This window comes from Pleurodeles waltl, chromosome 6 (assembly GCF_031143425.1).
Source record: "Pleurodeles waltl isolate 20211129_DDA chromosome 6, aPleWal1.hap1.20221129, whole genome shotgun sequence".
NCBI classification, from domain to species: Eukaryota; Metazoa; Chordata; class Amphibia; order Caudata; family Salamandridae; genus Pleurodeles; species Pleurodeles waltl.
In genome coordinates, this window is record NC_090445.1 from 973,942,566 (window position 1) to 973,959,874 (window position 17,309).

A 17,309-nucleotide genomic window follows, 5' to 3' on the forward strand; every position below is an offset into this window, starting at 1 on the left:
ACATATATAAACTAACGTAAACTGTGGCTCCATAGTGCTTTTAATCAATACGGCATCTGCACGTCACCATGTTGTATCTAAGTTCATCAAATGTATGGACTAAGCGGATAGGCTGTTGAAAAGACTGATAAGCCAACACAAGGGAAACTATACCACAATCTCCTCAAGATTAAGTAACATGCAAAGAACCTTGCACATCTCCCCAGCTTTTTCTGGTATTAGACATAGAGATCAATAAGTCACATCATTTTAGAGTTTTAAGGATGAGGAGTTGCCTTATTATAAACTAAGAGTCAGGGTCTGGTTGCTAGCATTTTAACCTCTTGGTGCAAGCTCTTTCAAAATTCTAGCTTCCCTGCGGGGTGATAATACCTTAATTGGAAATCCCTATCCAGCCCTTGTTGCTGGAGCGCTGTGTTTTATAATGTTTACTAAATCATTTTGTGCTTTAATATTAACATGTTTCTGTTCACTTTGTACTTTGCATTTTACCTTTGAAAAAATATTTGTGATGGCTATAGTTGTATATATTTTATTGAATGCGAAAAAGAAAACAGATTGTAATTAATTTAAACACACATGCAAACATATGCGACAAAGAGAGAAAGGCGTATGAAGAAGCACCTGCAAGAGTGAGTTCAAGAAACAGGCAATTTAGAGTGGTAGAAGGAAGTCGGTATGAGGTGGAAAAAGGCGAGTCTTTGGTATGAAGTAATATCAGCATTCAGGTTCGGGGACTTCCATGATAAACTTTGGACTTAGTGATTTTCATGTTTTTTTTTTTTTTTACAAACTAAGCAGTGGTGGGGTCATAAGTCATCGGACCTGATGTAGGCTTTAGCGTAGAGCAAGGAGTGGCTGTCTGAGGGAGGACGTTATGCAAGGTGGACATTGTAATGTCCTTTTTTCTGTCTGTCACAGTCAGTAAAAACCTAGCACTGAGGACAGAAAAAGAAAAGAATGATCTTCACCCTGGGTAAAAACTCCCAGTATTGTGGGTCATTTTTTTGTTTCTCTGAAACAACCACACACTTTGGTAGCTTGTTTCTGAAAAAAAAAGTTGGTGAACGAACATCAAAGCCAATGGTAGCTGTCCACCAATTTTTTTGTACCTTGAGGAGAAAGTCAGTGACAGTGGTTCCTTGCAAGGTGCATAGATTAATGCTGGGTCACACAAATCTCTAAATTTGGCAGACGGTTTACCATCAGGATGGCAGAGGTCAGTGGCGGCGCGCGGGCCGTGAAAGGGGGAGGGGCAGAGGGGGGAGGAGGCGCTAAGGGGTGGGGGGAGCGGCCAATTTTTTTTATTAAATTAAATTTTTTTTTTTTTAAAACACTTTCCTCTTTGGCGCGGTCCCGCGCCGTGCTCCTCTGTCCCTCGTTGCTGCTGCAGGCACAGGCTCCCAGCCTGTCCTGCGGCCAATCCTGACGCTGCCCAAAGCGCATGTGTGTTTGGCTGGCCCGACTCCCCCTCAGTGCACGTCACCTCCTTGGCCCCGCCCCTTTTTAAGAAAACGATAATAAACATTGTTTATTATCGTTTTCTTTAACCCCTTCCCCGCCAGGGACGTAATGGTTACGTCCATGGCAGCGCCCGTGTGGCGCCATGGACGTAACCATTACGTCCTGAATGCTGCCCTCGGGAGAAGCGCTAGCGCTCCTCCCGAGGGCCGCCCCCCCACCCCCCTAGGTCAGGGCTGACAGGGGAATCCCTTCCCCTTCAACCCCCGACCCCCCCCACCCCCCCTGTGACATCAGCGCGCGAGCGCGAGCTGACAATCACACAACCTCCCCCATCGCGCTGGAAGCAGAGCTTCCAGCGCGATTGAAAGAGAAATGCTCAGCATTTCTCTTTCGATCACGTGGGGGAGGCCCGGAGGGGCTTCAAAGGGAAGGAAATGTATTTCCTTCCCTTTGAAGTCTCTCCGAGGGTTTCAAAAGCCGGATTGCTTGCGATCCGGCTTTTGAAACCCCACTAGACACCAGGGATTTTTTTTTTTTTATATGTAATTGACAGAAGGGAGCGACCCCTTGGGCAAGGGTCGCTCCCAGGGGGTCATTTTTTTTTAAGGCCTTTTCTGCCCCCCCTGGGGGCAGATCGGCCTAATAATAGGCCGATCTGCCCCCAGGGGGGGCAGAAACCTCTAGACACCAGAGATACTTTTGTTTTTTTTGTTTTTTGATTTGTTTTCTTTTGTGTTTTAGGTGTGGGATGCGACCCCTTAGGCAAGGGTCGCTCCCATAGGGGGGAAATTATATTTAGGCCATTTCTGCCCCCTTTGGAAATTATATTTAGGCCATTTCTGCCCCCTTTGGCTTATTTTTATGAGGCCAATCTGCCCCCAAGGGGGGCAGAAACCACTAGACACCAGGGAGTTTTTTTTGTTTGTTTGTTTTTCACGTAAGGGGAGCGACCCCTTAGGCAAGGGTCGTTCCCATGGGGGCCAAATTTATTTTAGGCCATTTCTGCCCCCCATGGGGGCAGATCAGCCTATTTTTATTAGGCCGATCTGCCCCCACGGGGGCCAGAAACCACTAGGCACCAGGGATTTTTGTTGTTGTTGTGTTTTACAGATGGGGAGCGTCCCCTTAGGCAAGGGTCGCTCCCCTGGAGGGGCAAATTGTATTTAGGCCATTTCTGCCCGCTTTGGGGGCAGATCGGCCGATTTTAGGTCAATCTGCCCCCAAGGGGGGCAGAAACCACTAGGCACCAGGGATCTTTTTTTTGCGCCGTCACGCAAGGGGAGCGACCTTGTAGGCAAGGGTCGCTCCCCGGGGGGGGGGGTGAGGGGGGCAAATTTATTTTAGGCCATTTCTGCCCCCCCTGGGGGCAAATCGGCCTATTGGTATTAGGCCGATCTGCCCACAGGGGGGGCAGAAACCTCTAGGCGCCTGGGCAAATAGTTTTTTTGTGTTTTTTTTTTGTTTGTTTGTTTTTTTAGAGATGGGGAGCGACGCATTAGGCAAGGGTTGCTCCCCTGGGGGGCAAATTGTATTTAGACCATTTCTGCCCCCCTTGGGGGCAGATTGGCCGATTGTAGGTCAATCTGCCCCCAAGGGGGGCAGAAACCACTAGGCACCAGGGATCTTTTTTTTGCGCCATCATGCAAGGGGAGCGACGTTGTAGGCAAGGGTCGCTCCCCGGGGGGCGGGGGGGTGAGGGGGGCAAATTTATTTTAGGAACATTTCTGCCCCCCCTGGGGGCAGAAACCTCTAGGCGCCTGGGCAAATAGTTTTTTGTGTTTTTTTTTTTTTGTTTGTTTTTTTAGAGATGGGGAGCGACGCATTAGGCAAGGGTCGCTCCCCTGGGGGGGAAATTGTATTTAGACCATTTCTGCCCCCCTTGGGGGCAGATTGGCCGATTGTAGGTCAATCTGCCCCCAAGGGGGGCAGAAACCACTAGGCACCAGGGATCTTTTTTTTGCGCCGTCACGCAAGGGTCGCTCCCCGGGGGGGGGGTGGGGGGGCAAATTTATTTTAGGCCATTTCTGCCACCCTGGGGGCAGATCGGCCTATTGGTATTAGGTCGATCTGCCCCCGGGGGGGGCAGAAACCTTTAGGCGCCAGGGCAATTTTTTTTTGTGTGGGTTTTTTTTTTGTTTGTTTGTTTTTTTAGAGATGGGGAGCGACGCATTAGGCAAGGGTCACTCCCCTGGGGGGCAAATTGTATTTAGACCATTTCTGCCCCCCTTGGGGGCAGATTGGCCGATTGTAGGTCAATCTGCCCCCAAGGGGGGCAGAAACCACTAGGCACGAGGGATCTTTTTTTTGCGCCGTCACGCAAGGGGAGCAACCTTGCAGGCAAGGGTCGCTCCCCGGGGGGGGTGGGGGGGCAAATTTATTTTAGGCCATTTCTGCCGCCCTGGGGGCAGATCGGCCTATTGGTATTAGGCCGATCTGCCCCCGGGGGGGGCAGAAACCTTTAGGCGCCAGGGCAAATTTTTTTTTGTATGGGTTTTTTTTTTTTTTTTTTTTTTGGCAAGGGTCGCTCCCCTGGGGGGCAAATTGTATTTAGACCATTTCTGCCCCCCTTGGGGGCAGATTGGCCGATTGTAGGTCAATCTGCCCCCAAGGGGGGCAGAAACCACTAGGCACCGGGGATTTTTTTTTTTGCACCAATGTCACGCAGGGGGAGCGACCCCATAGGCAAGGGTCGCTCCCGGGGGGGCAGGGGGTTGGGGGGCGGGGGACAAAATTATTTAGGCCATTTCTGCCCCCCCTGGGCCCAGCTGAGCTAGAGGCCAAAATCCACAGATAGGCACTGTTTTCTATGAAAAAATTTGATGTGTCCACGTTGTGTTTTGGCCCATTTCCTGTCGCGGGCGCTAGGCCTACCCACACCAGTGAGGTATAATTTTTATCGGGAGACTTGGGGGAACGCTAGGTGGAAGGAAATTTGTGTCTCCTCTCAGATTCCAGAACTTTCTGTCACTGAAATGTGAGGAAAACATGTTTTTTTAGCCAAATTTTGAGGTTTGCAAAGGATTCTGGGTAACGCCCAGATGTCTGTGGGGTGACGCTCCTCTGCCCATACGGAGGAGCCACCACTGGCAGAGGTAATGTCCTCCACTATCTCGACTGACACGACTGCTGTCAAACTTAAATTCAGGCCTTTAGTCAGGAACATGGAATGATTACAAACAATGCTAATTCTATTTCGTTGCAAATTCCCAAGCGAGGTGGTATTTGCCTAGATGAAAAATATGTGCTATTGCACATGAGTAATTAGCAAATGTTCAAATTTCCCTCTTGCTACAAATAGTGTGTAATTCCAATTTGAGTATCCTAGAACGGACTCAAGTGTTCCGGGATCCGCTAATCGGAAGATGCAAATGGCAGATGCAGGTTTTTACAAATTATGGTCAAATAGTAATCCAGTTCTGGGGACAAACTGTTGTTTGTGCCGGTAAAGGGTTATGAGCCCATCCGTATCCGGTAATTGTCAGCGCGACAAACAGACCTCATGTAATTAGCACATAGGCATATGATGCCTGATTTAGGAGTTTGGGTCTGGAATGGAATTAGCATCAGCTTTGTTATCAGAACCTTTGTGAATGAGACCTATGCTTTCTGAGGATGTGCACAGTATTAAGCTGCGTAGCCACACTCTTCAGCCCACGTCATGCCTTGGGAAATGCCTAGCTCCAACAAAAGCAAGCTCCTGGCACAGTAATAGCCTGTGAAGGGGCTGCTCCTTATGCAGCCTCTGCTCATACTTTGTTTGCACAGCCCCAAACTGCTATGTCCTTGCTGGATTGACATATGCATTTCACTCTCGCTTTGGTGTCATCAACACTATGCTATTATTCCATAAGGCTCTGAATATATACTCTGCATTCTCTCTCTGAATATGTGTATGTCAGGTGGGTATTTATATATGTATCACCAACTCAAGATGAAAACATATGGGCCAGAGCAAATGGAACTTGTACTGTGAATGTTATGATTAGATGACTTCATGAAAAGGCTGTGCTAAAATTATTTTACAAAGACTCCCAAATGTTTCTTTTGTTTCAGAATACCCATTTTTCTGACTTTGCAGACAAACAAAGTGGTTATAAAACAAATAATTTGTTGGCAACCCCAATCATGCACGGGAAGGAGGTGCTTGCAGTCATGATGGCGGTGAATAAATTAAATGCTCCTGCCTTTTCCAAAGAGGATGAAGAGGTAAAGGTCTGAGTGATGACAAGCCAAGTTTACACCTTTTATCTGAGAAAGTCTGGTCCTTTACATTCACATATTTCTCCTTTATGCTTGCAGGTGTTTGTAAAATACCTCAGTTTTGTTTCAATTGTCCTTAAACAGTATCACGTCACTTACCTTTACAATGTGGAGTCTCGGCGAAGTCAGGTAAATCTATCTATCCATCTATCTATCTATCTATCTATCTATCTATCTATCTATCTATCTATCTATCTATCTATCTATCTATCTATTAGGACTGGTCTGAGCCTTTGGCTTCACTGTAATATCACGTTTGACAACTTTAATAAGGAACATTTAGTAGATCTTAGTCTTTGGAAATGATTTGTTCTGATTAATTCCCGTATTTTCTCCATGACCTTTTTTGCCAGAAGGAAATCTGGTGGGAAAAATTCCTTCACCATGCTATCTTACTAGTGCCTGAAACTTCTGGAGTGGATTCTCCTATAGATCTAGCACAATGTTTCCATTACAGACCAATCCTAAATCAGACCCTACACTTGCATTGTACATTGAGCTTACTGCATGTTATCATTGTTTGATACCGGATCTGACTTCGAAATCTACTACCACCTCCTGCAATAAGCCTTGCCACCTAGGCCGAGTTATATTTGGAAAATTAAGTGTGTCATGTGGTCACCATATTAGAGTGGAATAACACCTGAGACCCTGGAACGTTAGCAGTAATTCCACCATGGATGCTGCGTAATAAGTACTGGGTGCCGCACCACTCAATGTCCTTTCCAATTTTTTTAAGGAAATATATTTTGAGGTAGATTGGAAAGCATATACAGCTTGAATTTTGAAACATAGAGGTCTGTTAGGTTACTGTCAAGGCCTCTGGGAGATTTGGTATTCCGCTACTGTTGTTCAGTGCATTCTGTTTTCGGAAATAGTAGACAACCTGTAATGCTGTTTGGTTGCCTCTTTCTGAACAGCCACTTAAGCTACAGATTTGACATGGAGGCTGTCAGCATCCCCATCGGCTGTCATTCAGTGCAATCACTACCTAGAGGCAGCCATTTTCTGCAGCTTTGAGAGACCGTTGCGTTAGTACCCTATTGCTTAGAACTAAACTGCATCTTAATCGAATTGTATGTATTGTGGTCACCTTAATCTGAAAGTCGTGAAGAGAGGTGTTTCACCAGCCACTGTTTAACATATTTTTTGTAAACATATGTTTATTGGCATTTAGATAACACATTGCCCAGAAATGCAAACAATGGTACATGTTGGTAGCAGTAAACAATACAATCCAGCTCGACAAAGGGTACATAATGTCCAAGTGACGACTTACCAAGTAATAATGTCGTCACATGCTGTAGATTGTCTTGCCTGTGGCGGATATTCAAAGCGAGTCACTACATGAACCATGACTTCAAGCTACATAGAACATTGCGCAGGAATAAATGCAGCAACTCAAGCTGTGGAGGGTTCCTGCATCTCTATGCCTCCCCTTGATCAAAGCATGGCCGACCCTCTAGGTGTGTCACCATGAGAATTTATTCTAGTTCCCTCAGTTGGTTCTTCCAGCCCATCAGGGTCTTTCTCCGAGCTATCGTCTAGTGTTCCCAGGCCTCCAGGACATTCAGCCACAGCCCCGCTATTTGGCATCTCCATAGACCCATGGCTTCTTCCCTGAGCAATGCCCACTCCTCAGCCGTTGCTCACTCAGTGACATCTCTCATCAAGGTCCCCACCGCAGGCCCATTGCTGATTTCCTGGCCATCGCTATCCACTTCCTGGCGAGCACCATGGCAAGATCTATAAGCTTTGAGCCCACCCACCACTTTGATGGTCTAGGAAACAATCCCAGGAAGCAAGCATCCAGCGAGTGGGAGATGGAGCGGCCCAACTTGGAGTTTAGGGTGTCCACTACTGTGTCCCAGTAAGTGAGATGTCGAGTGCAACTCCAGGTAATGTGTATAAAATCAGCATTTAAATTCCCACATCTGGGCAGCTAAGTGGTTCCCCACCCAAACAAATACCTGGACTCTGTGGGGTGTCATGTAGGTCATGCGGGTGTAATTAAATTGCATATATTTCAGCCTTGTGCGCCTGGTGACTTTCTTAGGGTACACCAGTATCCTGTGCCAGTCTGAGTTGGTGATGTCCCTTTCAAGTATCCCTTCCCACCGGCAGCATAGTCTGTGCAGTGGTTTGCGGGTTATTTCAGATAATGATCTGTAAAACCATGTAACCAGGGACACTAATAACTGAAGGACTGCATGTGTCAATGGTTCCTCGCTGTAAGGAACTGCCCAGGGGGTGGACTTAACTGGACACCAGTTCTTCTAGGTGAAGAATGGCTCCCTGCTGATAACAGTCGCCTACAGTCACCACTCCTGCATCTACCCAGACTGATAGATGCCCCACTGTGAAGTAGGATATAGGGTCCCCATGGGGTAGGCCCACAAGGGCAATGCCAAGGCATAGATGGGTGTTTACTCTGACTTCTGTACACATCGCTTCCACCACCGCAATGCAACTGTCAACATCACCCCCAGGTGCAAAATCACCACTTCTGGCAAAATAGCTTAGCTAGCAGGACGTCCAAATGAAAGGACAATCCCAGCGAACCCAGCTCCTCCTGGTGTAATCCTTTAAGCCAAAGAGTGATCCACTGGAGCTGCAAAGCCACATGATATAATTCAAAATAAGGGGCTCCAGTTCCCCCCTCATCTGGTTGGAGGATCTCCAATGACGCTCTTTGGTGGCCCCATCCCAAATCAACTCGCGCAGCAGGTTATTCAATTGCCTGAACCGAGAGGACGGCACCCTAACCAGGGGATTAATGAAGGAGTAGAGTAGTCTCGGGAAGATTATCATCATGGATACAGAGATCCGGGCCATAATGGGCAGTTTGAGGGCATGCTAAAATGGAACGCTGGCTTGAAGTGACCAAAGGGTTTTCTTCAGATTACCCTCCTGCAGGTTCACCAATGACTGGTACACCTGCATACCCAGGCAGTGGAAGGAGGAGGGGGTCCATGTCAGGTACCTTGGGAAGTCAGGGGTCGCTTGGCCTCCGATGACACATGGAACACATATGTCTTGGCTGTGTTGACTCAAAATCCATAGACCACCTCAAACTCCCTCATGAAGTTCTGCGCAGTCATTGAACCCTCTGGCCCGTCCTCCAGGTAATGTAGGAGGCTCTCTGCATACAGAGATATTATGTGTTTCTGACCCTCTGCTCTAATGCCCATGCCTTCACCCTTGTGATGAAAAAGTTCGGCCAGGGGTTCAATGGCTAGTGCAAACAAAAGTGGAGAATGGGGGCACCCTTGTCTAGTGCCACAGCATACTTTACACAGCCGACAGACTACTGAGCCCATTTTAATCTGTGCCATCAGGTCTGTATAAAGCAGTTGGACTCAATTCACCCAGCCCTCTCCCAGTCCCATCCCACGCATTACCTTTAACAGGAAGTCCCAACGCACTGAGTCTAATGCCTTTTCTAAGTCCACTGACATCCATACAGCCCGTGTGCATGATCGCACCTCAGAGTGGTAAAGGATATGATATAATCTTCCGAGATTATGAGAGGTGTTACGCGCCAGTATGAAACCGTTCTGGTCCTATGTATCAGTATGGGCATATGTGGTAGCAGCTGGAAAGACAGTACCTTACTAAGAATTTTGAAGTCCATGTTCAGCATGGAAAGAGGCCAGAACTCTGAAGGTCTGGCCCCCTGGGTCCTGGTCTTGTGGCATCCTGGATAGTGTGCGGGAACCTGCCCAATCACAGTGAATCTGCATAAAGTGACTCCAGCTTTGGGCCGCAACATCCTGAAACAATTAATACAATTCTGCTGGGAGGCCATTTGGGCCCAGGTTTAGCCCTTTGCCATTTCTTTAAGAGCAAACGTCATCTCCTGCTGTGTGATTGGGTCTCCCAAGTCCTCCCTCCCCTCCCAGGAAAGCTCCCTCAGTGGCAGTCCATTCAGAGAGGCTATCTGGGTTTCTGGTGTGAGCGGCTGTGGGAGGTCGTAAAGCATTTCATAATATTCCTGAAAGGTGGTGTAAATGGCTCCTGGGAGAAGAACGATTCACCAGTGCTTGCTCTGATATGTGCTATTGAGGAGCACCTAGACTCAGGCCTGATAAAACAAGAGTCTACCCGGCTGGCCTTCTTCCTCATGTGTTCTTGCAATGTAGGACTTATTTGGCACAGCAGGTGCTCTAACGTGGTGTTATTGCTCCCTAGTCTCCCGGATTCTATCCTGAGCCAACAAGTCCACGCCCAAGGCTTTATATAGCTTATATAGTCTGACGTAAAATGTCTGGAGTTCCCTGTCCAGTTCTTTTTGTACTCCAGTTGATTGACCCAGGCAATAACCATGAATTACCACCTCAAACGCCTCACACTCAACCAGGCCTGAGAATGCTGAGCCCTGGTTCTGTTCAAAGTACTCTGAAGTGGTGTTTCCAGAGAGTTGCAAAAGCAGGTCTCTTCCAGGGCCAGGAGGCTAAGCAGCCAAGTGGAGATTGGTTGGCCCTCTGTTGTCTGGAAGCCCGGTAGCAGGGGAATATGTTCCAAGAGGGTGTGCCCCAGATATTCAGTGTTCATCACATTTTGGCAGAGTCTGGGTGAGCAGATGAACTTGTCTATCCTGGTGTGCAGTTGGTGTATAGGGGAGTAATATGAGTAATCCCCTGTATCCCCATGCTGTGTCCTCCAAACATCCGCTAGGTCCCAGTGACCCAACTAGTTCCTAGGACCTGCTGCTCTCTTACATGTGGGTGTACCCTGTAGTGGGGGGTGGAGAGGTCGAGTGTGATGTTGGCCACACAGTTGAAGTCGCAACCCAACAGGAGATCATCTGTTGCTAAGGAAGCCAGGGAGGCAGAGAGGGCATGCAGAAAGGCCACCTTGTTTTGGTTTGGGGCATAAATACTTCCCAGGGTTAATTCTCTCCCCAGCAATATGCCCTTAAAGAGGACGTAGAGACCCTCCTTATCTACAGATGTATGAAGGGGTTCAAATGGTGTCCTGGCCCTGATCCAGCCCAATACCTCTCGGGCAAACACAGAGTAGGTGGTGGCAAAGAGTTGGCCTCACCACCTATGATGTAGTCTTTCAGCTTCCTGCCCTGTGAGGTGGGTCTCCTGGAGCATGGCCTCCTGTATCCATCGTCTCCTCAGATACCTGTGTATATTATGTCACTTAGAGGCAGAGCCCATTCCTCAGATACTCCAGGAGAGGAATTTAATTGTGGATTATCGGTCACTAATCAAGTCTGGTCGTACATTCCTCCCCCCAATCCCACCCAGGTCACCCCTGCATGTGGCCCCCTTCCTCAGAAAGGAGAGCAATCCCTTCAAAAAGAAACATAAAAAACTCCAACTGTAAACTCCCCATACCAGGGTCAGTCAAGAAATGGCTGGCCGCCCAAACTGAAAATTGGTAACCATCGGCTTCCGAGCTTGTCCTCCAGTCGCCTGGAAGGGATATGTCAGAGGGATAGGCCATGGTAGAATGGTACAGCTGATGCTGCACCAGCCCTACTCAGGTGTTCTCTCTGGGTGTCCAGTCGGGCCCGCATTCAGTCCCCAAAGCATCTGTAGGCTTGTTCCCTGCGGAAGAGCGGCAGAGCTGTGTTCATGCTGCATCTCCATGGTGGTCTTCTCCGTCAACCTCACCACTCCCCCTGAGGATGCTACCAAACCCAGGCTGCTTCTTGACCCCTTTCCTGCCAGTGAACCTTGTGTCAGATGAGCTCATCCATTGATTGTGGAGTCAGCACAGGCAGTTCAGTGCCATCGATGTGGGAGCATCCCAACCGGAGAGTAGGGATTTACGTTTAGATGGGGTGCCACTCTCCAAGTTTGACCTTTGTGTCATTGCAATCTCAGCCACTACCTGCAGGGTGACAGTCTCTTCTTGTTTTGTCTGTGATGGGGACGGTCGCTTCAGAGGCCTTTTATGGGAAGTTCCACAAGCACGTCTCAACCCCCTACGGTGAGGAACTTTGGACTTTGGGTGAGCTCTCAAGAGCAATAGTTCTGCTTTATAGGCATCCAGCCACTCCCATGCCACACTGGGATCTTCGCAGAAATGTGTGGTGCCATCCAGTATAATCTGGAGTTTTGCAGGGAACATCAGGGAGTACTGTAGTCCTTAGTCCCCGAGGGTCTTCTTGACTTCCAGAAAGATGGCCTTTTGGGCTTGCATGGAAGCAGTGAAGTCCGGGAACACCAACACCTTGTTGTTAGCGACTGTGAAAGGGCCCTCTGGCTGTGCCTTCTGCAGTATTTAGTCTCTGCCTCTGTAGTGGAGAAGGCTAGCCAACACTGGGCTGGGAGGGTGGCCTAGCACCAGCAGGCGTGCTGGTACTCTATGTGCACACTCAAGGGCAAAGAAAGGAGACAGGCTGTTTGGTGTGACCTCGGTCCGCAGCCGGTGTTTCAGGTAAGTCACCATATCATTCCCCTCCTCACCTTCCAGGAGTTCCACCACTGGAATATTGTTTCGTCTATTTACCCCCTCTGCATCTTCTGCCCTGCACTCTAGAACCTGCACTCTGTCCGTCAACTCCACCATATGCCATGTCAATTTTTGGCTCTCTGGTCTTAGTTACCTCACTGTGATCGCAACCTCTTTAACTCTTTCCACTAATTTGTGGTGGTCAGCTTGCAGCAGGCCCAGGTTCACAGACACTGTACCAGTGTCTTGCTGAAGAGTCATTTTGGTGTCTGAAATTTTGGTAAGTATCCAGTCAAGTTAGGCATAAATGGAGCCCTTCTGAGGTTGAAGGGCCCATGGAATCTTGAGGCTGGGACTGGTTCCCCTGCTCCATCATTGCTCTGGTCTGCTTAGTCTGTGGTTTCCCAATCTGTATTACGCTGATGGGCCTAGGTGGGATGGGTCAGGTGGTCAGTCCTGGGGCCATTCATGGGACATCCCAGTACGGAAACATGTGTAAGTGACGGTGACGTGGAATGGGTGGCAGACGTGTGCCAGTCCTATTGCTTGCCACCTTTGAAAGCATGGAGGTTGCAGGAGTAAGTCTCCTGGGGGCAAGAGGGTCCTTTTCACTCACTCCCCCTTCGTCGGGCATCAAGACTCACAGCAATGCAACCATTGGGACAGTGTCTTTAACAGTCCGAAGTGGACCCTGTCAAACTGCCTGCACTCCCAGGGACAGGGTGAGATGGTGCACTCCAAAGCCTCGGAGTGGGGCTCCATTGCTGTTTCAATAGCCTGCCAGGGGCTCGTAGGTTCAGCAGGAGCGAGGACTGCCCCTCCAGAGTGGGCATTTGCTTCTGGGAAGTTTTAATAATCATTAGTCGCTTCAAGGAGCTAGGTCTACAGTCTGCAGTGGTGCAGTATGTGCCAAGGACCCTGCAGTACAGCTGGCCTCAGGGTGGGCTTCCTCAGTGTTCACCTTCAGTAGCCCCCATGTGGACCCAATCGCTGACGCACCCAGTGGGGGCAGACCTAACAGCACCCGTCCAACTCCAGGCAGTACAGCCCCTTCGCGGTCTTCCCAGAGCCCTACCTGTCCCTGCGCAGGCCCAACACCACAGGGCAGGTATCTGGCAAGGTTTTTAACCTGTTAGATGCGGGTGTCGGCCACTGGCCGACGCCCACACACCCTCCCTGGTGCGGGTCACGACCAGTGGCCGACACCAGGAAGGGTATTAATAAATCCTCGGGTGCGTCGCACCCGAGGATTTATTATTTTTTTTAAACCTTCCCCCGGGAGACACAGAAGCTTCCGTGTCTCCCCCCACCCGCCCCTTTGTGACGTCAGCGCGCCGCGAGGCGCGCTGATGTTTCATAGGTGTTTTCCCCATCAAAGCAGGAAGCAGCCTTGCGGCCGCTTCCTGCTTTGATGGGGAAAACGGCCTTTCCCACATTCGGGAAGGCCTCATAAGAAAGGGGAGAGTCTCCCCTTTCTTACGAGGCCTTCCTGAAAGTGTTTCCTGGCCCCCGGTTGCAGCTGTGCTGCGATCGGGGGCCAGGAAACACTTTCAGGTTTCCTGGCCCCCCGATCGCAGCACAGCTGCGATCGGGGGGCCAGGAAACAGTTTCAGAAGGCCTCGTAAGAAAGGGGAGAGAAAGGAAACTTTCAGGTTTCCTGGCCCCCCGATCGCAGCACAGCTGCGATCGGGGGGCCAGGAAACAGTTTCAGAAGGCCTCGTAAGAAAGGGGAGAGTCTCCCCTTTCTTACGAGGCCTTCTAAAAGTGTTTCCTGGCCCCCGATCGCAGCACAGCTGCGATCGGGGGCCAGGAAACACCACTAGACGCCAGGGATTTCACTTTGGGGCGGCGGCCCCCTTGGAAAACGGGCCGCCCCCCCCCCCGGGCATATTTTTCATTTTAAAAAAAAGGTAGGTGCCCCCTGGGGGGGGGGGGGGGGGGGCGATCCCCCCAAAAAAATAAAAAATAAAAAATACAAATATAATGACAGGGGGTCGCCCGTGGGCAGGGTGACCCCCTGTGGGGGCAATATTTTTTTTTTAGATGTTCTAGGGTTTCCCTGGGGGCCATTTTGGCCCCCAAGGAAACCATACAACAACTAAAAAAATATATATATATATATAGATCTATATATATATAATCTATGTAGGTAGATATATCTATGTACATTGATATATATCTATAGATATATCTATGTAGGTAGATATATATATATATAGAGGTAGATCTATATATATATCAAAGATTTATAAAGCCCGCTACTCACCCGTGAGGGTCTCAAGGCACTGGAGGGGGGGACGGGGGGAGGGAAAGGGGCTGGGAGGTTCACTGTTCGAAAAGCCAGGTTTTGAGGCCCTTCCTGAAAAGAAGTAGGTTTTAGGACTTGTGAAGGTGGGTTGTGAGGGCGTTCCAGGTTTTGGGTGCAAGGTAGGATCTGCCCCCGGTGGTGGTGTGTTTGATGCGGGGGACAGAGGCGAGAGAGAGGTCAGCTGAGCGGACGTTTCGTTTGGGGTTTGGAAGGTGACTCTCGTTGAGGTAGGCAGGGCCTGTGTTGTGGAGTGGTTTGTGTGCGAGGATGAGGATCTTGAAGGTGATCCTTTTGTCAGTGGGGAGCCAGTGGAGGGATTTGAGGTGTGGAGAGATGTGTTCGTGTCGGGGGAGGTCGAGGATGAGTCGTGCTGCTGAGTTCTGGATGCGCGTAGTTTGCGCTTGAGTTTTAGAGTGGTGCCAGCGTAGAGGGCGTTTCCGTAATCAAGCCTGCTGCTGATGAGTGCGTGAGTGACAGTTTTTCTGGTCTCTGTGGGGATCCATTTGAATGTTTTTCAGTATACGGAGTGTGTTGAAGCATGAGGAGGTGAGAGCATTGATTTGTTGGGTCATCGAGAGGGAGGAGTCTAGGATGATGCTGAGGTTGCGTGCGTGGTTGGCGGGGGTGGGTGCAGGGCCTAGCGTGGTGGGCCACCATGAGGGGTCCCAGGTGTTTTTGTGTGGGCCAAAGAGGATTATTTCGGTTTTGCTTGAGTTGAGTTTCAGGTGGTTGGCTGTCATATATATATCACTTTTGTCAATATGTGTGTGGTTTCCCTGGGGGGAAAAGGGTCCGACTTGTCTAGTGGCAGTTTTAGTGCCATAAAGAAGCGCAGAAGGTTTATATGCCTACTGCAAAGAGCAAATCTGTATTTTATGTAAATAGCTGAGTACATTAGTAAAGTCAGCCATTACCTGTGCTATAATACCAATGAAATGTATGTGCGGGGTAGAGGGCGGCTATGGAGAGATGAAGGGCACTTTTGCTGGGTGGTAATGAGGGAATCCGAGGAGGAGGGAGTGGGAGCACCAATAATGATTGTTGGACTGGGCGCAGGAGGTGCTAAAGACTGTGACGAATGGTATGTGACAAGGTGTTTTTTGAGTGTCTTGAAAGTACGTGCTGATTGAGGGAAGAAGCGCAGGTAAGGTGGCCTCTACTGTTGCACGTATCTCACACACACCATCGATTTTGTGACTGTCTACGTAGGCTAGTGTTTTAGAGCAACGGTTTAGCCAATAGCAGAGATGGCATCTTGATGGATGATTGCTGCCTGCACTCGGGTTATAGAGGACCGCTCTGACATAGGATCAGAGACTGAGACATCAGATACTGAGACAGCATCTGAGGGATAGGACAATGGCGCAGACTCTGGGAGTGATTTTTTAGTCAGAGGAGTCCCATTCGATAACTCCTCTTCCAGTACATTATGAGGGAGGTGATGAGGACAGTCCTGCTGTCCCTTCGCAAGCTGTTCGTGCAACTGGGTAATAGTGGGTTAGGCCAACCCAGAGAGCAGGTGAATGCGGCGGCAAGCAGAGAGAGAGAGAGAGAGAGTGCTCTCTTGGGAGCTCCCCAATTTAGTTCAGCCCCAAATTCCACCACCCAAATCATATTGTGGAGACATCAAAATGATCTATGGCAAAACAAACTGGTTTTGTAAGGCAGGCACCTGTGTTTTTGGTCCTGGATTCGGCGGCCATATAGAGAAACACACTAAACCCAAACATTTCTGGAAACTAGACATTCGGGGGAGTCCACAGAGGTGTGACTTGTGTGGATTCCCCAAAGTTTTCTTACCCAGAATACCCTGCAAAGCTGAAATGTTGGAAAAAAAATAAATTTTTCTTGCATTTCTGTCACACAAACTACAGGAATATGCTGGGATCCACAACATTCCTACCACCCAGTGACTCCTCACCTGTCCTGATAAAAACACTACCCCACTTGAGTGCCTACACCTAGTGCCTGTGTCAGGAATGGATCACCCCAGGGTCAACAGCTGCCTCACGTAAGGACCATCATTGACCGTTGTGTGATCTATTCCTGTCGCGGGCACCAGGCCTAACCACACAAGTGAGGTATCATATTTATCGGGAGACTTGGGCGAACGCTGGGTGGAAGGAAATTTGTGGCTCCTCTCAGATTCCAGAACTTTCTGTCACGAAATGTGAGGAAAACGTGTTATTTTAGCCACATTTTGAGGTTTGCAAAGGATTCTGGGTAACAGAACCTGGTCAGAGCCCCACAAGTCACCTCATTTTGGATTCCCCTGGGTTTCTAGTTTTCAAAAATGTGCTGGTTTGCTAGGTTTCCCCAGGTGCCGGCTGAGCTAGAGGCCAAAATCCACAGGTAGACACTGTTTTCTATGAAAAAATGTGATGTGTCCATGTTGCGTTTTGGGGCATTTCCTGTCGCGGGCGCCAGGCCTACCCACACAAGTGAGGTATCGTTTTTATCGGGAGACTTGGGGGAACGCTGCGTGGAAGGAAATTTGTGGCTCCTCTCAGATTCCAGAACTTTCTGTCACAGAAATGTGAGGAACATGTTTTTTTTTAGCCACTTTTTGAGGTTTGCAAAGGATTCTGGGTAACAGAACCTGGTCAGAGCCCCACGAGTCACCCCATCTTGGATTCCCCTAGGTCTCTAGTTTTCAAAAATGCACGGGTTTGGTAGGTTTCCCTATGTGCCGGCTGAGCTAGAGGCCACAATCTACAGGTAGGCACTTTGCAAAAAACAGCTCTGTATTTTGTCAAAAAATGGGATGTGTCCACGTTGTGTTTTGGGGCATTTCCTGTCGCGGGCGCTAGGCCTACCCACACAAGTGAGGTATCATTTTTATCGGGAGACTTGGGGTAACGCTGGG

At 49.1% G+C, this 17,309-nt stretch overlaps 1 protein-coding gene across 3 annotated transcripts in view; it reads left to right on the top strand.

The window, feature by feature from the left end:
• Positions 1-17,309, top strand: part of PDE6C (phosphodiesterase 6C) — a 314,305-nt gene that overhangs the window by 102,682 nt on the left and 194,314 nt on the right. For 2 of the 3 annotated variants that reach the window (XM_069239839.1, XM_069239838.1), the window contains exons 2-3: positions 5,518-5,670; positions 5,764-5,853. In XM_069239839.1, coding sequence (XP_069095940.1) covers positions 5,518-5,670; positions 5,764-5,853 — 243 coding nt within the window. The remainder of the gene's footprint in view (positions 1-5,517; positions 5,671-5,763; positions 5,854-17,309) is intronic. The other variant, XM_069239840.1, reaches the window with a different exon arrangement.